Genomic DNA, 17,939 nt, shown 5'->3' with positions numbered 1-17,939 from the left:
TAGAGATTTCATGCACAGGAGTTTAAACAGTGTCCAAGAATAGCTTTTTTAAAACATGTGTAAATAAGTATCATACCCTGGATATATGTATTTCAAATATTTGAGAGGAGATTTTAGCAGCTTCCGATTTTATTTGCTTGCTAATCTTTTTGCCAAGTAATTCCCCACGGAATGTGATTTCCTTGCTCAATTAGTGACTTGTTCAAATTACCTGAGTGTAAAAAAAACATGCATTCAAGAATTACAAATATGCAGATATAGACATTTTCCATCTCATAAGCATAAGACTTGAACATAAGAATTAGAAATAAGTAAAATACTTATAGGTCAAAGTCAAACTAAGAGTTAGCTACATTAATGATTCTATACATCAGGAGTTTAAACAGTATCCAAGAATAGCTTTTATTTGATGTAGGTGTAAATATATATCAGACTCTGGATATGCATTTTAAATATTTGAGCGGAGATATTAGCAGTTTTCAATTATTTGTTTGCTTGCTAATCTTTTCACCAAATAATTCCCCACAAAATGTGAATTCCTCTCTCTGTTAGTGACTTGTTCAAATTACCCTAGCATATAAAAACATTTTTTGTTTTGATCCGTAACACCACACCAAAAAAAACCTCAGTAACTTGTATAGGACATTTCACAATTTTAGATTTGTAGCCACAATAAAATACTTTTAAAAGTACAGTTTGGTGTAAGTATGATTTTTTTGCATCCTAATTGGCCTTTCATGACTGGAAATGACAAAAACTACTAATAATCATGATACGAACCATGGCTTAATCAATTGCCTATTTCTCAAGTTAGGATCTAAGTGATGGTTGACATTTTAAAAGTTTTGTAATTGATCCTAAAGCCTTGCTTTCTTAAGAATCTGAACATATATTAGCTAACCATAATTTGATATCAAAATAATGTTGATAATGACTGATAGTTCAAACAATCTATTGAATCTTTTAGTTCTCTGATTCCTCTTCACCTTTCTGATCTACAAAATCCTCCTAAAGAATCATCAAAATCAAAGAATAGAATACCATAAATTTTCATGACTATTCAAAGTTGAGCGTAACTTGATGATGATATCAATTTATGTTATATAAAACCTGAAACATGAAGATCACCTTAAACAATAATTTTCTAATTCATCAAATTTACCTTACAATCCGGAACACATGCCATATCAAGCTTATTCTTTTATTTTTCACATGATGAAAACAACTGTATAACCAAAAAGTTCTCGATTTTTCTCAACATCAGAAAATATCCATAGATTATTCTTGAATAGCAAGATGAACATTATGAAAAATATCACAATAATAAGTTCTGATACTACCTATGGTTGCAAAATAATTCTTAAAAAGTGAATATATATTATCAAAAGATCCTCACATTATTTGAAAAGAAAAAATCCACTCGCTTATGTCAAACCAATACTCCCAAGTTCCACGATAAGCTAACATACTTTAGAGTATTATGATATTATTAGAACAAATAGCAGGATTATTAATAGGATTTTGATGATGTTAGCATGTTAATCAATGGGAAAAAAAAAGAAACAGACTGCTAAAAATAGAGAATAGAGGAAAAACCTGACTTTGGGTTGTGGATCATAGAAAGATAGGTCCCGAAAAAATATTGTTGATCATCAATAAAGATGGTGTAGCCATGGTTTGACAACAACTGCAGAAAAAGAAATTCATCTTCAAAGTTAAATGTAAAAGAGGAATAGAAAAGAAAAGAGGGCAAGAAAAAACTCATATTGGATTGCTTCTACCAGAGATTATTGAAATTAAATTCACTCACAAAATGAAATTTGTATAGTTCATAGTTCAACAAAACCAAATGCGTGAAACAGAGAAATTTTTTAACCTGAAGAGGAAAAAATGTTGGATATTTACGAGGGGGCGAAGACAATCATATAAGCAAAAAAATAGTATGGAGTTGTGTTCACTTAAATGAAATAGTTTGACTATTCTCAGTTTTCTTAGATTTATCAAACTTCACACATAATTTCTTAATTAAAAGTTGAGTTGCTTGGGTTAATTTTTTAAAATAGTTTGTATTTTTCTATTGCAAAACAATGATGAAGTAATTTGGTATGAAATCGTTCAAACTACCAAGAGAATTTAATGCTAACTTACCTAATCTCAAGAAAATTCATGCGGAATTTTAAAAGAGAGGTTAACTTTTTAGAAAACTGATGGAGCACACTAATAGATAAATGTTTATTCATTCCCATGAAAAAGTTTACTAAATAGCTCAACTGCTTTGATTGTCTCACCTGCTATGCAGATTATTGCTTGAAAATATTAATATAGCTGCATCAACAAACTATATGTCATAAGCAAGTAACAGTAAACCATAAAATCATCTAATAATAGAGCTCTTTAAGAATTGAATATGCTCCAGGTTGCTAATAGCTGGAGGTATTCTTCCCTAGAGTAGATTGCTTGACAAATCCTTATATATTCCATATTAACTAATCAAAAAATCAATTTTTATAATAGAAAAATAAAGAATAAATAAATAAAACTATGTCAAAGGATAGAACAACACATAATTGGAAGTATAAAGGGGCAATATGGAAACATAAACATTAAGCTAGCAAAAAATCAATTAAAATGTGTGAAATAGGGGCGAAAGTATAAAAGGGGAAAGATATATACAATGCTCTGAGCTCAATGCAGTTCCTAATTATAGGAGGAATTGACCCATGAAAATAATTCTGATGCATATCGCTATTGCAAATACCAAAATGAAACAAAAGAAAGGGTAAGATCTTTAATCAAATTTCAATATAAATTTTCATCAAAATAACCCATTGCAAGTTAAAAATTAGGATATCCAAACCCAATTCCGTAAGCACTAATCAATAATAAACAAAAATGTCCTAATGACACTCTAGATTATTATAATTGTCCTAACAATCTTTTTACATAATTTGTGCATGTGTTCGAGAATGGAGTATTATAAAAATTAAAATTTTAGAGAGATTTGAGGGAGAGCGAATTGGATCTACTCATCAATCCAACTAATTCCAAATGTTAGTTAAACAAGTAATCCATCAAAAGCACTTAAGATGTTGAATTATTTGATGAAAAATAGAAAAATAATTCAAATCACAGCAACAAATAAATTTATTTAAATCAACTACTTAAGGAAATTACATGATTCCAACACTATGCTTGCAAGACATTTCATCATTATAATAGATAAGATAATTCCAATCATATGATTAAACCCAAGTTAGCAAGAAAAAACACACACAAACATGTATAATAATAAAATATTGAAAAAGAGCTAAAAATACAGATTTCGATTGTGAACATATCAAATTCAATTGATGTTCACTTTTATTTGAAAACAAATATCAAGAAACACATCTGAAGAGCAAGAGTGTGTGTATCTGTGTGCGCAGAGAGGATAATAACTAGATAATTACTTGAAATGGAATTAGGCTTGTCCCCCAGAGTATACTTAATGTTGTTGTAGAAAATGACGAAGGTCGCTACAAAGAACATGAACCAATAAGCAAACAAGAAAATTTTAAAAGTAAGCCAACAAACACATAAAGAGCCAAATAATAGTAGGTGAATTTAGAATCAAACCTGTTTTAGAATTGTAAATTGAAATTCTTTGCATGTTTTGAAGCCTTGCAGAGCTCATATAACTTAGCAAGTATTCGGCCTGCTAAGAAAGAAAATAGGAGACCAACTCACTGAACTCCCTAAAAAAGAGATCAACTACAACTAAATCAAGTAACTTATTGGTACAATATAATACAAGATGATATTGTTCAATATTTCAACCTGATTTCGGGAAGTATTTTCCATTGAAATAAAATAATCTCAGGTAAATTTGATAGCTTGAAGGTCAATCAACAATTTTGAAAATAAAAAACTAAAACTATTTATAAAAACCCTAAATTCACAAAAAAGAATTGAAAGAAGAAATTACCTTAAGGGTTTTCTTCTTTCCAAAGAGGAAATTTGTGAGATTCAGAATTACGAGGCTTGATCAAATCGGAAAGGAGGGGGCTTCGCGAGATCACCTGCGTCAGCGTCGGGATGAAGAGAGTGAAGACAGAGTTCGGGATCGATGGGAAGTAGGAACGGATCACAGAGGACGGATATGAATCTTTTCGATTTGAGGAGGGCTACAGTTTTAGCCATGAAATGAAAATGGATCTTTTTAGATCTGAGGAGGGCGAGAGTTTGAACCATGGAACGAAATTTTTGGGGTTAGGAGCTTGTTATCACATGATGATCGAGAAAAATGGAACCCTGTTGAGTGGTATATGGATTGACGCGCAGAGAGAAGAGAGGAGTTTTTTTTGTTGGAGCAGAGGGAAGAGGGAAGAGAGCGAGGAAATGAGAGAGAGAGAGGGGAGGGACTTGCGTTGTTTTCTTAATTTATCAGTTAAGGATAGTTGTTATTTATAGCTCTTTTGAATTTCAAATTCCTTAATGATGTGTAGGGGACATCAACTAGGATGTATAACATGACAGAAGAGGGGTCTAACAGAAAATACCGTATAATGAATAGTAATTCTTAAGGTTTGTTTTTAGTAATATAGGTAGTTGATGAGAAGAATTTACTCATCTTTAGAAATCTGACAACTCTTTCGAGAACTTTACTCCAAATATTTTCCCCCTCAAATGAACATATAAGCACAATATGTATACATATTCTAATACTAATGATTCTATACGTAAATTATTTTGGGTATAAAACTAATGCTCCTGATTTCTAGGGACTTTCTGAATTTTTTTTCTATATTCTTTATTTGAAACAACTATCAAGAAAATAGAACCCTGCCGAAGGGTATATGGACTAGCGAGCAGAGAGAAGAGAGGAGTTTTCTTCGTTGGAGCAAAGGGAAGAGGGGAGAGAGTGAGGAAAGGAGAGAGAGAGAGAGGAGGGACTCGAGTTTTCTTAATTATCAGTTAAGGACAGTTGTTATTTACAGCTCTTTTGAATTTCAAATTCCTTGATGATGTGTAGGGGACGTCAACTAAGATATATAACATGACAAAAGAGGGGTCCACGAAAAATACTGTACAATGAATAGTAATTCTTAAGGTTTGTCTTTAGTTATATAGGTAGTTGATGAGAAGAAATCTACTCATCTTTAGAAATCTGACAACTCTTTCGAGAACTGTACTCCAAATATTTTACTCCTCAAATGAACATATAAGCACACAATATGTATACATATTCTAATACTAAGGATTCTATATGTAAATTGTTTCGGCTATAAAACTAATGCTCCTGATTTCTAGGGACTTTCTGAAAATTTGTCTATATTCTTTATTTGAAACAACTATTGGACCTAGTAGCAAACTTTTCTATACTAAAGGGCTAAGTAAAACTTTTCCCCTTTCTTCTTTTAGCTTTCTGTTTCGTTTCTCTAATCAAACCCATAAATAGATCCGATTGTTCGGCGGCCATCGTGTCTGCCTCCGACGGAACCTTTAACCATGGGATGATCAAATGTTGCTAGACATTGTCAAAAAGGTTCCTTTTTTACTTCAAGTATTCCTAACAAAGAACATGAAATTAAAAACACTTAACCTTTCTGAGCCCTACTCTTTCCTTCTCCTTCATCTCTCTGATCTCTAGAAAAATCCTTTTCTTTTTGTTGTTGTGTATATGAAACTATGCTTATAAAGGGGTCTCAAGGCTCTTGAGTCTTGTAACTGTCTAATTGATTTCTCCCATGATTTTAATGAAAACTCTAATAGCTCTATTGATGAATAACCTAATGAAACCATCAATTACAAACTTTGATTTGCTTCTTTCTAATTTCTTCATTAATTGAAAATAACGGTTGTCTTACATCCTCTCCACCTTAAATAAAGTTTTGTCCTTGAAACTTTATGTGCTCTGGTTTTCATAAAGATGAGAATACTTCTTTCTCATCTAGTTATAACGCTAGTAAACAATATATTAGTTATTAATACAGGCAAATCTAAAACTACTTCTATACACAACTTGTCATGTACTCAAAATGTGCAGCACATTTTGAGATGCATGACAATGGTGACATGTGCGAAAACACATACTAAGCTTACTGCGCACTTCCATTTTTCAAATAAAATTTCACATAAAAAGGGACTTTTGTGGATATATAGAAGTCTCAGAGCAAAAACTACATTTAATAAGTTCACTTTAATGAGTCAAAAGACTCTTATTACATCAACATAAACATCTGTAAAATAACTATGAACCTATATTGCATGGGTATGGGTATGAGTACTGGTACAGGTACGAGATGACAATTTTGGAAAAGGTAGGGTTAGGGAAAAGGTATATAAATATTCATGTATACATATATTTTATATTGGAATTTATAATTTCTATGAGAAAATTCCTATCATTTTTTTATATTTCTTTTATTATATGGATTATAAATTGAAAAATCACTAGTTTTTGGACTAGACATCCAAACGACCATTCAATATCATAATTCGGAACTTGACCTAATGTCCAATGAGTTTCAAGAAGTGGATATGAAGTGTATGATATTTGTCCAAAAAATGTACGACAATTGTTTTTGAATTAAAACATGTATTGTTTAATTGAGTACATGCTTGAATAAATGAATGCGTATATGCAAGGAGTGTTCAAAGAGTATGAGTACGAGTTTGTCACGTACTAGTATAACTTCATATTAGAAGTACTCGGGTCAAATAGCTATGAACTCTTAGCATCAAATCATTTTATGATGGATTCTTCTCATGTCTCAAACCTTTGAGCTATAGATACAACCATCTAATTCTCATCCAAAAAAGATTGAAAATAATAGGGTGAGCTTACACTCACGAATAGATAACTTTTCATTAGCGGATCAGACAAGTTTAAGTATCGATACTAAATTCAAAAAATTAATATAAAGAACGAATAAGAAATATATAAGATATTGAACAAAATAAATTTTCATGTATATCATTTGACAGAGTAATGAAAAATCATGTAGTTTAAGAAAACAATACAAAATGATCTAGAAACACTTCGAAACGATAATATATCGCACTTTGCTAAACTTTCTTAGTTAGCACACTAATGCTATAACAATCATAGCGGGTAACATGAGAATGCACATTAATCACTATAGGTCAACCCTAGGAAAGAATGTATCTAACACTAACATTGGTTGCCAAAAGGCTACTTCACTTTTAGCTGAAAAGCCCACTTTATCATTGTTTGGTACGTCCAATACCATATGGTAGGGCTTAAACAAATCACTTAATTTCATACTGGACATGTGAGGATTATTGACATTTAAAAACATTTTCTTTTCAGGTAAGAGTCACTTGCAAATTTCACTTGTACCAAAAGCAATATAATATGTTTTAACACTTTCATAAACTTACTGATATCTATTTCATGAAAATAGAACATTCATGAATATATAGCAAATAAATATTTTTGTCAAATATAAACCCATCAGTAATTTTCATATGAAATGAAAATTTCAAAATTTGTTGAACATATTTTCAGCAACTTTCATTATACTAATTGATATTCATCATTAACAAATAGATCATAATACCAAGTTCGTTTATTATTTTCTTTTTAAGAGAACGAAACGTAGCATGTTTGATCCAACATTTATTCTTAAAAAATAACATTATAATACATATTTCTACATTACCTTTGTATCAAAATTTAGAATAACTAATGAGAAGAAATCTACTCACCTTTAGGAATTTGACAACACTTTGGAGAATCGTACTCCAAAATATTTTACTCCTCAAATATGCGCACACAATATGTATAAATCAAATTTGAAAATAATGATAATGCACAATGTAATGCTATCTCCTATTAAGGGTTATACAAAAAATGCAAAAAGAAAAAAAGAAAAAAAAAAGAAATGATCTCATACACACAATATGTATAAAATCAATTTTGAAAATAACGTATAATGTAACACTCTGTCTCTTGTTAAGAGTTATAAAAAATGCAAAAAAACGTAATGCATAACTGTAGGTTATTTTGTTTATTAATTATTTACATATTTTATAAATACAAACTATTGATCGTGAATTAAATAATTAGAAATTTAGAATCATCAAAATTTTCTAACATAACATCACAATTAGGAATAAAATATTTTCTTACTGTTTAAGTGAATAAATAAAATATGTTCATAGTGATTTTAAAATTAAGAACAATATATCGTAATAAAAAATAGTTTAATAAAAACTCTTTAATTTAGTATAACCTATGTTGATTTACGAGGAAGTATCACAATTGAATACTCAAATATATAATCATAAATTTATAGCTTGTTCATAATTACGTGCATTTAGTATATTCATAGTTTCATAATCACATAATGATGTCACCAAAAGGTGACATAAAGGCTTAACAAACAATTTAAGATTAATTACTTAACTCCTTCAAGCTTTAAGAAAAGATATACTCTCAAGTATCTAGAACTTATATTGAAATAATGTAAGTTATATTAAAATAACGCCTTATTTTGAAGTAACGTTGATTATATTGAAATAACGCATATTATATTGTAATAAGGATTTTTGTCGTTTAACCCAAAGTTTTGCTCTTAACTTATTCAAAAACTCACCTACTTCTAAAACTATTCATACACCCAGTAGTCCCTAACCAACTTATTTTTAATTGCAAAGTATCAAATACAAGGCGTTTGTACGCTGTATTTACCCAAAAAAATTAAAAACCCAAAACACCCTCTTGTCTTCCTCAATTCTCACCTCCACTCAACTCAATTCCCCTGCCTCTTCTCCCTCTAGTGAAATAACACCTCATGCTTCACCACTTCCCCTCTAACCCTCGCCACTACTAAACCCGCACTCATACCATCACCTTCAAAGTTAAACCTGTCACATATGAATCCTCGCTACTGCTAAACCCGCACTCATACCAAGTTAAACCTATCACCTATGAACTCGATGATGCCCTCTTCACTCTTAACTCGACTTATAACCTGTTAGCCAAAATCCCCCAATGAAAGAACGTCCTCTCACTACGACCAAACAATAGCATCATATACAATTCTTAGCAATGAATCTATGTCCTATGCTTTCTTCTTCTTGCTCGTGGTTAAAATCTGACCCGATAAGTTCCTCATCTCTAAGACCTCAGAGTATACTTTGACCTTTGAACCTTGGCCATGAGTTCTTACATGAAAAGTGATGACGTTGTCATTGCCTATTAGATGTTCGATTAAATACCCCATGTCAAAGTATAGTATTTTTTTTAATTCTAGACTATACACAGAAGAGCACTTTTATAACGAATGGAAAACTATAGTATTTTTATGACGAAATTATACCTAAAATTTGACAAGTTCAAAACTCTCTCCATGTTATACAAGAATTTTTATCTATCCAGACAAAGTCTAGCTCTTTATGACATATTGTCACTCCTTATATCTAAAGTATAGCTCAAAAAGTATAACTCCTTATGAGAAAAATATAGTTGTTTAGGGAAAAAGTATAACTCTTTATGAGTTCCGTCTCCCCAAGAAAATAATTAGAAGTGTAGAATATATGTGCAAAGAATTGTATGGGCAATAAGAATAAGATATAATAAGTGTAGATACAACCATAACAAGAATACAGAAGCTTAACATGTCTGATCTTGACTGTTCAAATTATAGCTCTTGTGGAGATGTCGTACCTTATTATACCAGAAGTGTTAGCTCCTTAAAACAAATTATAACTTCTTATAGGAAAATTATAGATCTTTCTAAAAAAATATAGTTCTTTATATGAAAAGTATATCTCTTTATGGATTTTATCAATATCTAATAAGCTTTCGAATTTTTATGTTAATACATCATATGGATATGAAATCTTCTTCGAATTTTTTCCAGCAGTTTTCTTGAGGGCATACTCTATTAATTTCTTTTATGTGTCCATAACCAATGAAGAGCTATAATTTAGTCATAAAGAGCTACACTTTGATTATAAATAGCTATTGATACGAGTCGCCGTGCGAGCACTATTTGGTCGCGGAATTACCAAAAGGTGGGTTGAGAAGAAGATAATCAAAACACAAGAACAATTCAGTATGACAAAGGAAAATACCTTCTCTAGATTATGAAGAATCGATTATTACAAATCTCTCCCTCACAATCTCACTAGAATCGAGAACAACCTCTCAATCCTCTTTAAACCCTAATTATTACAAATCTCTCCCTCACAATCTCACTAGAATCGAGAACAACCTCTCAATCCTCTTTAAACCCTAATACAATGATTAGAATAATCTCACTAGAATCGAGAACAACCTCTCAATCCTCTTTAAACCCTAATACAATGATTAGAATCTCTCTCTGATCTAAGATCTTATAGATCATCGTAACCTAAATCCTAATCCTTTTGATCAGGATCTCTCTTAGACCTAAAACTCTTTAGGATTACATTTGGTCTCTCACCCCCTGTTTAGAATCCTAAACAGTTCCTATTTATAGGGTTTATAACGTGGTGACAATCTAGTAAATAACCAAAACCAAACCAAACTAGAATTTTTTCAAAACAGAAATCAAGTCTGCCCAGGAAACCTCGATGAGTCGACTCATGACTGCAGATGAGTCGACTCATGACTGATGAGTCGACTCATAAACTGATGAGTTGCCCGAGCAGAAGCTTTTGATAAAATGGCTGGGTTTCGTGAGTCGACTCATGACAGGCATGAGTCGACTCAATCTGATGAGTCGACTCATGTACATGTATGAGTCGACTCACGAGCTGAAATCTGGATTCTTCGAATCTGCTGCTCGCCGTCTCGTTTCACGCTTCCACCTGTACTCCGTCGTATCGCTTGCACACCACTATTCTCAAGATATCATGAGAATCACCTATCCTCAAGCTCCAATGAGGATCATTAAGCTCCCGAAGCAGAAAAGAAGATACACACGTATCAGCTATATTCTGTAAAAGGGGTTATACTTTCTCTATAAGAAGTTATGTTTTGGCGTAAAGAGCTATACTTTTATTAGTAAAAAAATTAATGCATGTTAAGCTTTCATATTTTTATGTTAATATGCCTTATAGTTACGAAATCTTCGTATAATTTTTTCGAGCAATTTTATTGAGGGTATACTCCATATTCTTAATTTTTTTTTCTTCTATAGTTCCAAAACCAATAAAAAGCTACATTTTAGTCAAAAAACTAAACTTTGGTAATAAAGAGCTACCCTTCTATATAAGGAGATATACTTTGACTATAAGAAGCTATGTTTTAGCATAGAGACCTATACTTTTCTCAGTTAAAAATCAATGTCTGTTAAGCTTACATATTTTTATGTTAGTAAGTCCTATGTATATGAATTCTTGTTCTAATTTTTCCAACAATTTTCTAAAGGGCATACTCTACACTCTTAATCTCTGTGTAGTTCCAACACTAATAAAAAGCTACAATTTAGTCATTAAGAGCTACACTTTGGTTATAAAGAGCTATATTCTGTGTAAGGAGTTGTACTTTCCCTATAAGAAGTTATTTTTCGGCGTAAAGAGCTATACTTTTATTAGTAATAAAATTATTGCCTATAAAGCTTTCATATTTTTATGTTAATAAGCTCTATAGATATGAAATATTCTTATAATTTTTCCTAGCAATTTTATTGAGGGCGTACTCTATATTCTTAATTTCTTTTATGTAGTTCTAGAATCAATAAAGAGCTACACTTTAGTCATAAAAGACTACGCTTTGGTAAAAGAGCTATACTTTTGTACAAGGAGCTATACTTTGCCCATATGAAGCTATGTTTTGGCATAAAGAGCTATATTTTTCTCAGTTTAAAATCAATGTCTATTAAGCTTTCATATTTTTATGTAAGTCCTATGAATATGAAATCTTCTAATCTTTTCTAAACTATTTTCCTGAGGCTATACTCTACAGTCTTAATTTTTTAATGGCGTAGTTCCAGAACTAATAAAACGGGCTTTGGCTATAACTATACTTTGCTCATATGAGCTATTATTTGCCATAAAAAGATACACTTTACTCTATAATAATGGATAAATAAAAGCCCACCTGTTGGTAAGCGAAAATTCACTGATTGAAAATCACAAAATGATCATGCATGAGTATTAAAAGCTCTCAAGAAGTGTCAATAGAACTCCAAATACATCACAAAATGTTCCCAAAATGAACCAAAATTTTACAAAATACTAGCAACATCAATTGCTTCACACATCATATGGCAAATATTGCATCAAGAAAGTAACAATAGAACTCCAACAAAATCACCAGAACACCAACCTCCATCATTGACGTCTACAAAATCACCACCTCCATCTAGCGCTTCAAGCATAGAACCAAAAAGTTCTCAAGTCCATCTCATGGAAAATTTGAAAGGATACAACACTTATAAAAGTTCTTACAGAGTTCTCAAATTTTATCTCATGGGAAAAAAATTCCTACTTGCAAAGTAACCTTAGGCTTGGAAGGACCCCTCGACAAGTTATTATAATAAAACCCAAAATATTAATATTTAAACAATTAGTATGTATTTCCTATAATGACACTCAAATATTTTCGAATCACAAAATATAATGTATAAATCTCAAATCTTACATGAAAATCCTATTTGAGCAACATTTTTTTATCTTCTTAGCTTGAGAAAATAGGGATTTCATTGGGTTACTCCAAAATAAGAGCAACAAATAAGCACAGTGCCAAATTGATAGGTCAAGAGAAGAGTCGACAATGTTTGGATGAATGAGAGGGATCAATAGTGAATATTTGGTGGATTGACATTTTAGGAATCTGGGGATCGTCTTAGGGTTTTAGTTTTCAGAAACAAAAGAAAAGAGATGAAGAGAGTAAGAGCGTTGGTTATTATTTGGGGGAAAAGGGCAACTTTGGGATTTAAGATTTTTTTCGAAAGCAGTGTACCAAGTTTGAGAGTATTGTACATATTGGGCTTAAAAATAAGTGGATGAGAGTACTTTGGATGTACAAGTGTTATATGTGGGTTTTAAAATAAGTGGGCGTAAGAGTTTGGGTTAATAAGCAAAAACCCTATTGTAATAACAGAGTTATGATGTGTTTGAGTTATTTCATAAGGCTACGTATTACGTAACGTTTAAGACATATTAGGTTACATAACACAGTATAAAGAGTTACGTAACGAGATTGTTTTTCCAATGATGGCATAAACATTCTAATAATGAAGACTATATATATAAATTATTTTGGGTTATAAACTAATGCTCCTAATTTCTATTTTCTAAAAATTATTTATATTATTTGTTTGAAACAACTATTAGAACTAATAGCAAACTTTTCAATACTAAGGGCACAAATAACTTTTTCTTTTCTTCTTCCAGCTCCGTTTCATTTTTATAGTCAAACTCATGAAAAGATCTAATGGTTCGGCGGCCGCAGTGTCTTATTCCAGACATAACCTTTGACCATGTGATTGTCGTTGGACATAGCCAAAGCTGACGCTAATAGCCGGAAATGTTCTATTTTTTACTTCAAGCAATCCTGTCAAAGAACAAGAAATTAAAAGCACGAACCTTTCTGAGCCATCCTCTTCCCTTCATCTCTCTTATCTTCAAAAAATCCTTTTCTTTTTGTTTTTGTGTGTATGAAACTGTGAAGGATTTGGCTATTTATAAAGGAGTTTCAAGGTTCTTGAGTTTTGTAATTGATTTCTCCCATGATTTTAATGAATACTCTAATAGCTCTACTGATGAATAACCTAATAAAAACTTTAGTTACAATTTTTTGTTTTTCTTCTTTCTAAATTCTTCATTAATTGAAAACAACAGTTGTCTACATCTTACACACCTTAAATAGAATTTCATCATTGAAACTTTATGTACCTTGGTTTTCAAAAAGCTCATGTTGTTTTTTGTCTCATCTAGTTATAAAATCAGTAAACAATATATTAGTTATCATTGAAGGAAAATCTAAAACATATTTCTAACTTAGGACTTCTAAACCTAAGCTTTGATATTACAATTTCACACTTAAATAACATATTTTGAGGTGATCATGATACCCCAAAAAAACAGTCTTATGTCGAATATTGATTGAGAGATTGAATGGTTAATGATATAAGTCCAACGAGTCAAGTGCTCTTAGTGCTAACACTTTTGACAGTGGATTATTACAAACAATGAGTTGCACTCCGTAGGTCCCATGACTTACACTGTACCCCAACAAGCTAGCTGGCTTAGGGCAAGACAAATGATATCATAGCAATTGGCTGGCCTGAAGTGTCGAGCTAAGTGATGCATAATTAAGTGCTATATCATGTGAGCATGGTGAGAGCCACCTCTAAAATTCATAGGAGCCACCTCTAGAGACTAGAGTCCACATCGACTGACGATCATACTGAGATGCATCAATTGTTATGCTGTGATGAGGACGCCAATAGATAAGGTGTGTATCAGGTGAGATGATTGTGATACTCCCAAAAAACATAGTCCTACATCAGATATTAATTGAGAGATTGAATGATTTATAATACAAGGGGTCGTAGTGCAACTAGTGCTAGTATTTTTGATGGTGGATCAAACTAAACAATAAGTTACACTTGGTGGGTCCCATAGTTTACAACGCTCCAACAGTTTCGCAGGACCGGGCGTGGCATTTAGTTCACTCATTTGCATCTTAGACAAAAATTCTTGATTATCATAAAATTAAATCTTAAGAGCTCTCCTAATCAAAGGTGATCATTTCTTGCTGTTCTTACATTTTCTATCAAAGTTCTTTAGGAAGCCGTTGAAATGAACACTGGGAGGTATATATTTTTGTGTTTTTGTCTTTTGACCCAAAATTTTACAATCACTTATTTAAAAACCTACCCATTTCCATGAATATCTATACACCCAAAGTACCCATTGTGGCTTATCTATAAACCCAACTGGTCATATGCTCTCAAACTTTATATTGTACTTCCCAAAATATTCAAAAATCCAAAATATCATTTCTTCCCCAAATAAACCCATTGGCTCTTTTTTCTCTCTTCCTTTGTTTCACAAAACACTAAACTTAAAGAGTCGATCCCTAAATTCTAAGTGAAGTTAATACCTAAATTCCACCAAAGCTGACAAACTACATCACTTCATATGAAAACATAGCCCTTTAGGAGCAAAGTATAACACCTTATAAAGAGATATGACTCTTTAAGACTAAAATGTATCTTTTTATCGTTATAATATAGCTCTTTATTGATTCTGGAACTACAGGAAAGAAGTTAATAGTATATAGTATGTCGTCAAGAAACTTGCTAGAAAAACCAGAAGATTTAATATCCATTAGACTAATTAACATAAAATTATGAAAGCTTAATAGGTAATAATATTTGCCTGACCAAAGTATAACGCTTTATTCGAAGACATTGCTTCTTATGAGAGAAGTATAGCAGTATAGCTCTCTACAACTAAAGTGTATCACCATAACGCTTTATTCGAAGACATTGCTTCTTATGAGAGAAGTATAGCAGTATAGCTCTCTACAACTAAAGTGTATCTCTTTATTGGTATAATATAACTCTTTGTTGGCTCTGGGACTTTAGGAAGAAAATATTTAATGAATGCAAAGCAGAATCACGTGAAAACCAAATTAATGCCCTCTATGAAGAGAAATATTAACAGAGAGAGATTTTAAAGGAAGAGGTTGGATAGAAGAGGAGTATGCTAAATTGGGGTTTGGGAAGTAAAGTGAGTGGGTTTTTAAATAAGTGAGGGTAAAGCTTTGGGTTAACAGATAAAAACCCCATATATTTAATGAGCCTTGTTATGAGTTTTATGAGGCTTTACTGTTGTCTCTACAGGATGGAAGGTTCTGACGATATTGAGAATAATATCACAGGTTAATATTCTATCAAACCCTAGAAGTGTACTCTTTGATTGTAAATATACTACAATTTCCTTTTTTTTTTTAGGTATCTACCGTAAATTCCTCTCTTTACTTAAGGTATTACCTCGAGAAGTTTCTGAGGAAGTTACTGGTTGTATCAAAAGTTGGTTTTATCATTACTACTAGCCTTGTCTATGTCCCTTAAGTAAACATTAGATTGCTCATTTAATTGTCTCCTGTTGAGTATTCTTGTTATTTATACACCTTCACCACATAAACTGTTTTGGAACTGCCTAATCATGGAAGCCGATAACGAGGGGAACCTAATAATTTCCACTGGCAACTCATAGGCGCTATGCTCTATTCAAACAGCTAACAATTAAATTCAACTAGAAAATTTTTTGGCTTAACATTTTTTAAAAAAAATTTGAAAGCCCTTCTTTCCTTTGCAATCTCTGAGGGATTGAACCGACCAACTTAAGCTCAAGGAATGACATGTCTTATTTTCATATATTTAAAAAATGATAGGACTAGGTATAATATATCCATTATGGCATGAGAAGTAGCGATTTATCTTGTCTCTTCTGATACCTTCGTCGCATGTTCTCTACCTTGTTTCCCCCTTTCTTACTTCTCCTTGAAATATTCTGTGGTTAATCTATAAATAGGTTTCGCCAAATGAAAGAAAATAATGAAAATTGATATCATTTTGCAGACTGATCAGAAGTTACGTGTATGTGACATTTGCGGAGCTTTCCTGAGCGTCTATGACAGGTAAAGCTCTTTTTTTTTCACCAAGGCACATTTTTTTCCCCTTCCACCATGCCATCTTAGTTAGGTGTAATGGCTTATTACAACCACTAATCTTGAGTTTCATCATCGCCCTTCAAGGCACAAATATGGTTATGTTTCTATGTTCATTGCAGGACACTAGGCTAGCATATCTACGCCATGAGTTAATTTGGGTTTCTGATCTGCGTATAACCCTGGTCACCTGTAGGTTCTTGTGGTTCTATTTTATGAACAAAATGTTTGCAGCGAAATAATGTGCTTCTTTCCATTTATTTAAATATTAGTTTTTAAGAGTTTACTGGGTTACTATTTGCCAAAATTAGCTTGAGCTTTGTCACACCCTGGGCCTGCAAGCCAACCCTGGTACCCGCTGTGTGCAACACATTGTTTGGTTCAATCCACGCCCAAAATTTACTAGATTTTGCACTTGACTCTCAATACCCATCATTTAAATCCTCGTAAACTCCATCAATTTCCTGATGTGGGACTATTAGGGGGCATCACAAGCTTTATAAAGAGTTTAATTATTAACATTGTTATTTATATATTTTGATTGATCTTCATTCCAGTGATCGTCGTTTGGCTGACCATTTTGGAGGAAAACTACACTTAGGCTATATGCAGATCCGTGAGAAGCTAGCAGAAATGCAGGTGAGATTTTCCGATATGTTACCTTGCTTGGTTGCAATTCAGTTTATATGGTTTTGCTTCGTTATTTAGTTGTGTAGTCAGTTACACCAACTTGCTTTTGCTTGGATAAAAAAAGCTGTAAATTTAATGTCTCAAGGAAAACCCACATTGATGCATGTTATACTAGTTATATGGATCTATTTGTTGTCCTGCTAAATTGCTTTGAAGTTCAAACTCTTAACATGTTGGTCAGGTGCTGGTAATGTATCACATTCTGCCATAAAGAGTTTCAGTAATATTTGGCATCGTGAGTTTTTCTACCCTCAACCGAAGATTGCCATGTGGTTAATATTTTATTTCTGCTGTTACTTCTTTCTCAATTTGGATAGTATAATAGTTATTGGGAGGGAACATTTGAAGTACTGAAGATGGCAATATATGGACTAATGGACCCTCAAGAGTCAAAATTCTCCTGCTCCCATAATGACAACCAAAATAAGTGGAACAAACTGTAAGCCAAGGAAGAGTATGCAAAGAGTACTAGATTTGATTGCTGATCCTTTTCTTTCCAAATTTTTGTCTAAGCTCACTGATCTGGTGACCCTGCTTTATTTTTTATGTATCGTTTTAGTTTGGAAAAATGGACTCTCAGCTTTTCTTGCATTAACATTCAGTGAAGGAGCATGAGACATCTTAATTC

General features: G+C 32.2%; 1 protein-coding gene across 2 annotated transcripts in view; it reads left to right on the top strand.

Moving 5' to 3' along the window:
* LOC109824922 (putative RNA-binding protein Luc7-like 1) overlaps positions 1 to 17,939 on the top strand; it is a 35,019-nt gene that overhangs the window by 13,689 nt on the left and 3,391 nt on the right. The window contains exons 9-11 of one of the 2 annotated variants that reach the window (XM_020391550.1): positions 16,533 to 16,591; positions 17,179 to 17,260; positions 17,493 to 17,902. In XM_020391550.1, the coding sequence (XP_020247139.1) occupies positions 16,533 to 16,591; positions 17,179 to 17,260; positions 17,493 to 17,522 (171 nt within the window). In that variant the 3' untranslated portion in view covers positions 17,523 to 17,902. Of the gene's footprint in view, positions 1 to 16,532; positions 16,592 to 17,178; positions 17,261 to 17,492; positions 17,903 to 17,939 lie in introns of those variants that run through there. The other variant, XM_020391549.1, reaches the window with a different exon arrangement.

This window comes from Asparagus officinalis, chromosome 10 (genome assembly GCF_001876935.1).
Source record: "Asparagus officinalis chromosome 10, Aspof.V1, whole genome shotgun sequence".
Classification (NCBI taxonomy): Eukaryota; Viridiplantae; Streptophyta; class Magnoliopsida; order Asparagales; family Asparagaceae; genus Asparagus; species Asparagus officinalis.
This window is presented reverse-complemented; position numbering and strand designations above follow the sequence as displayed.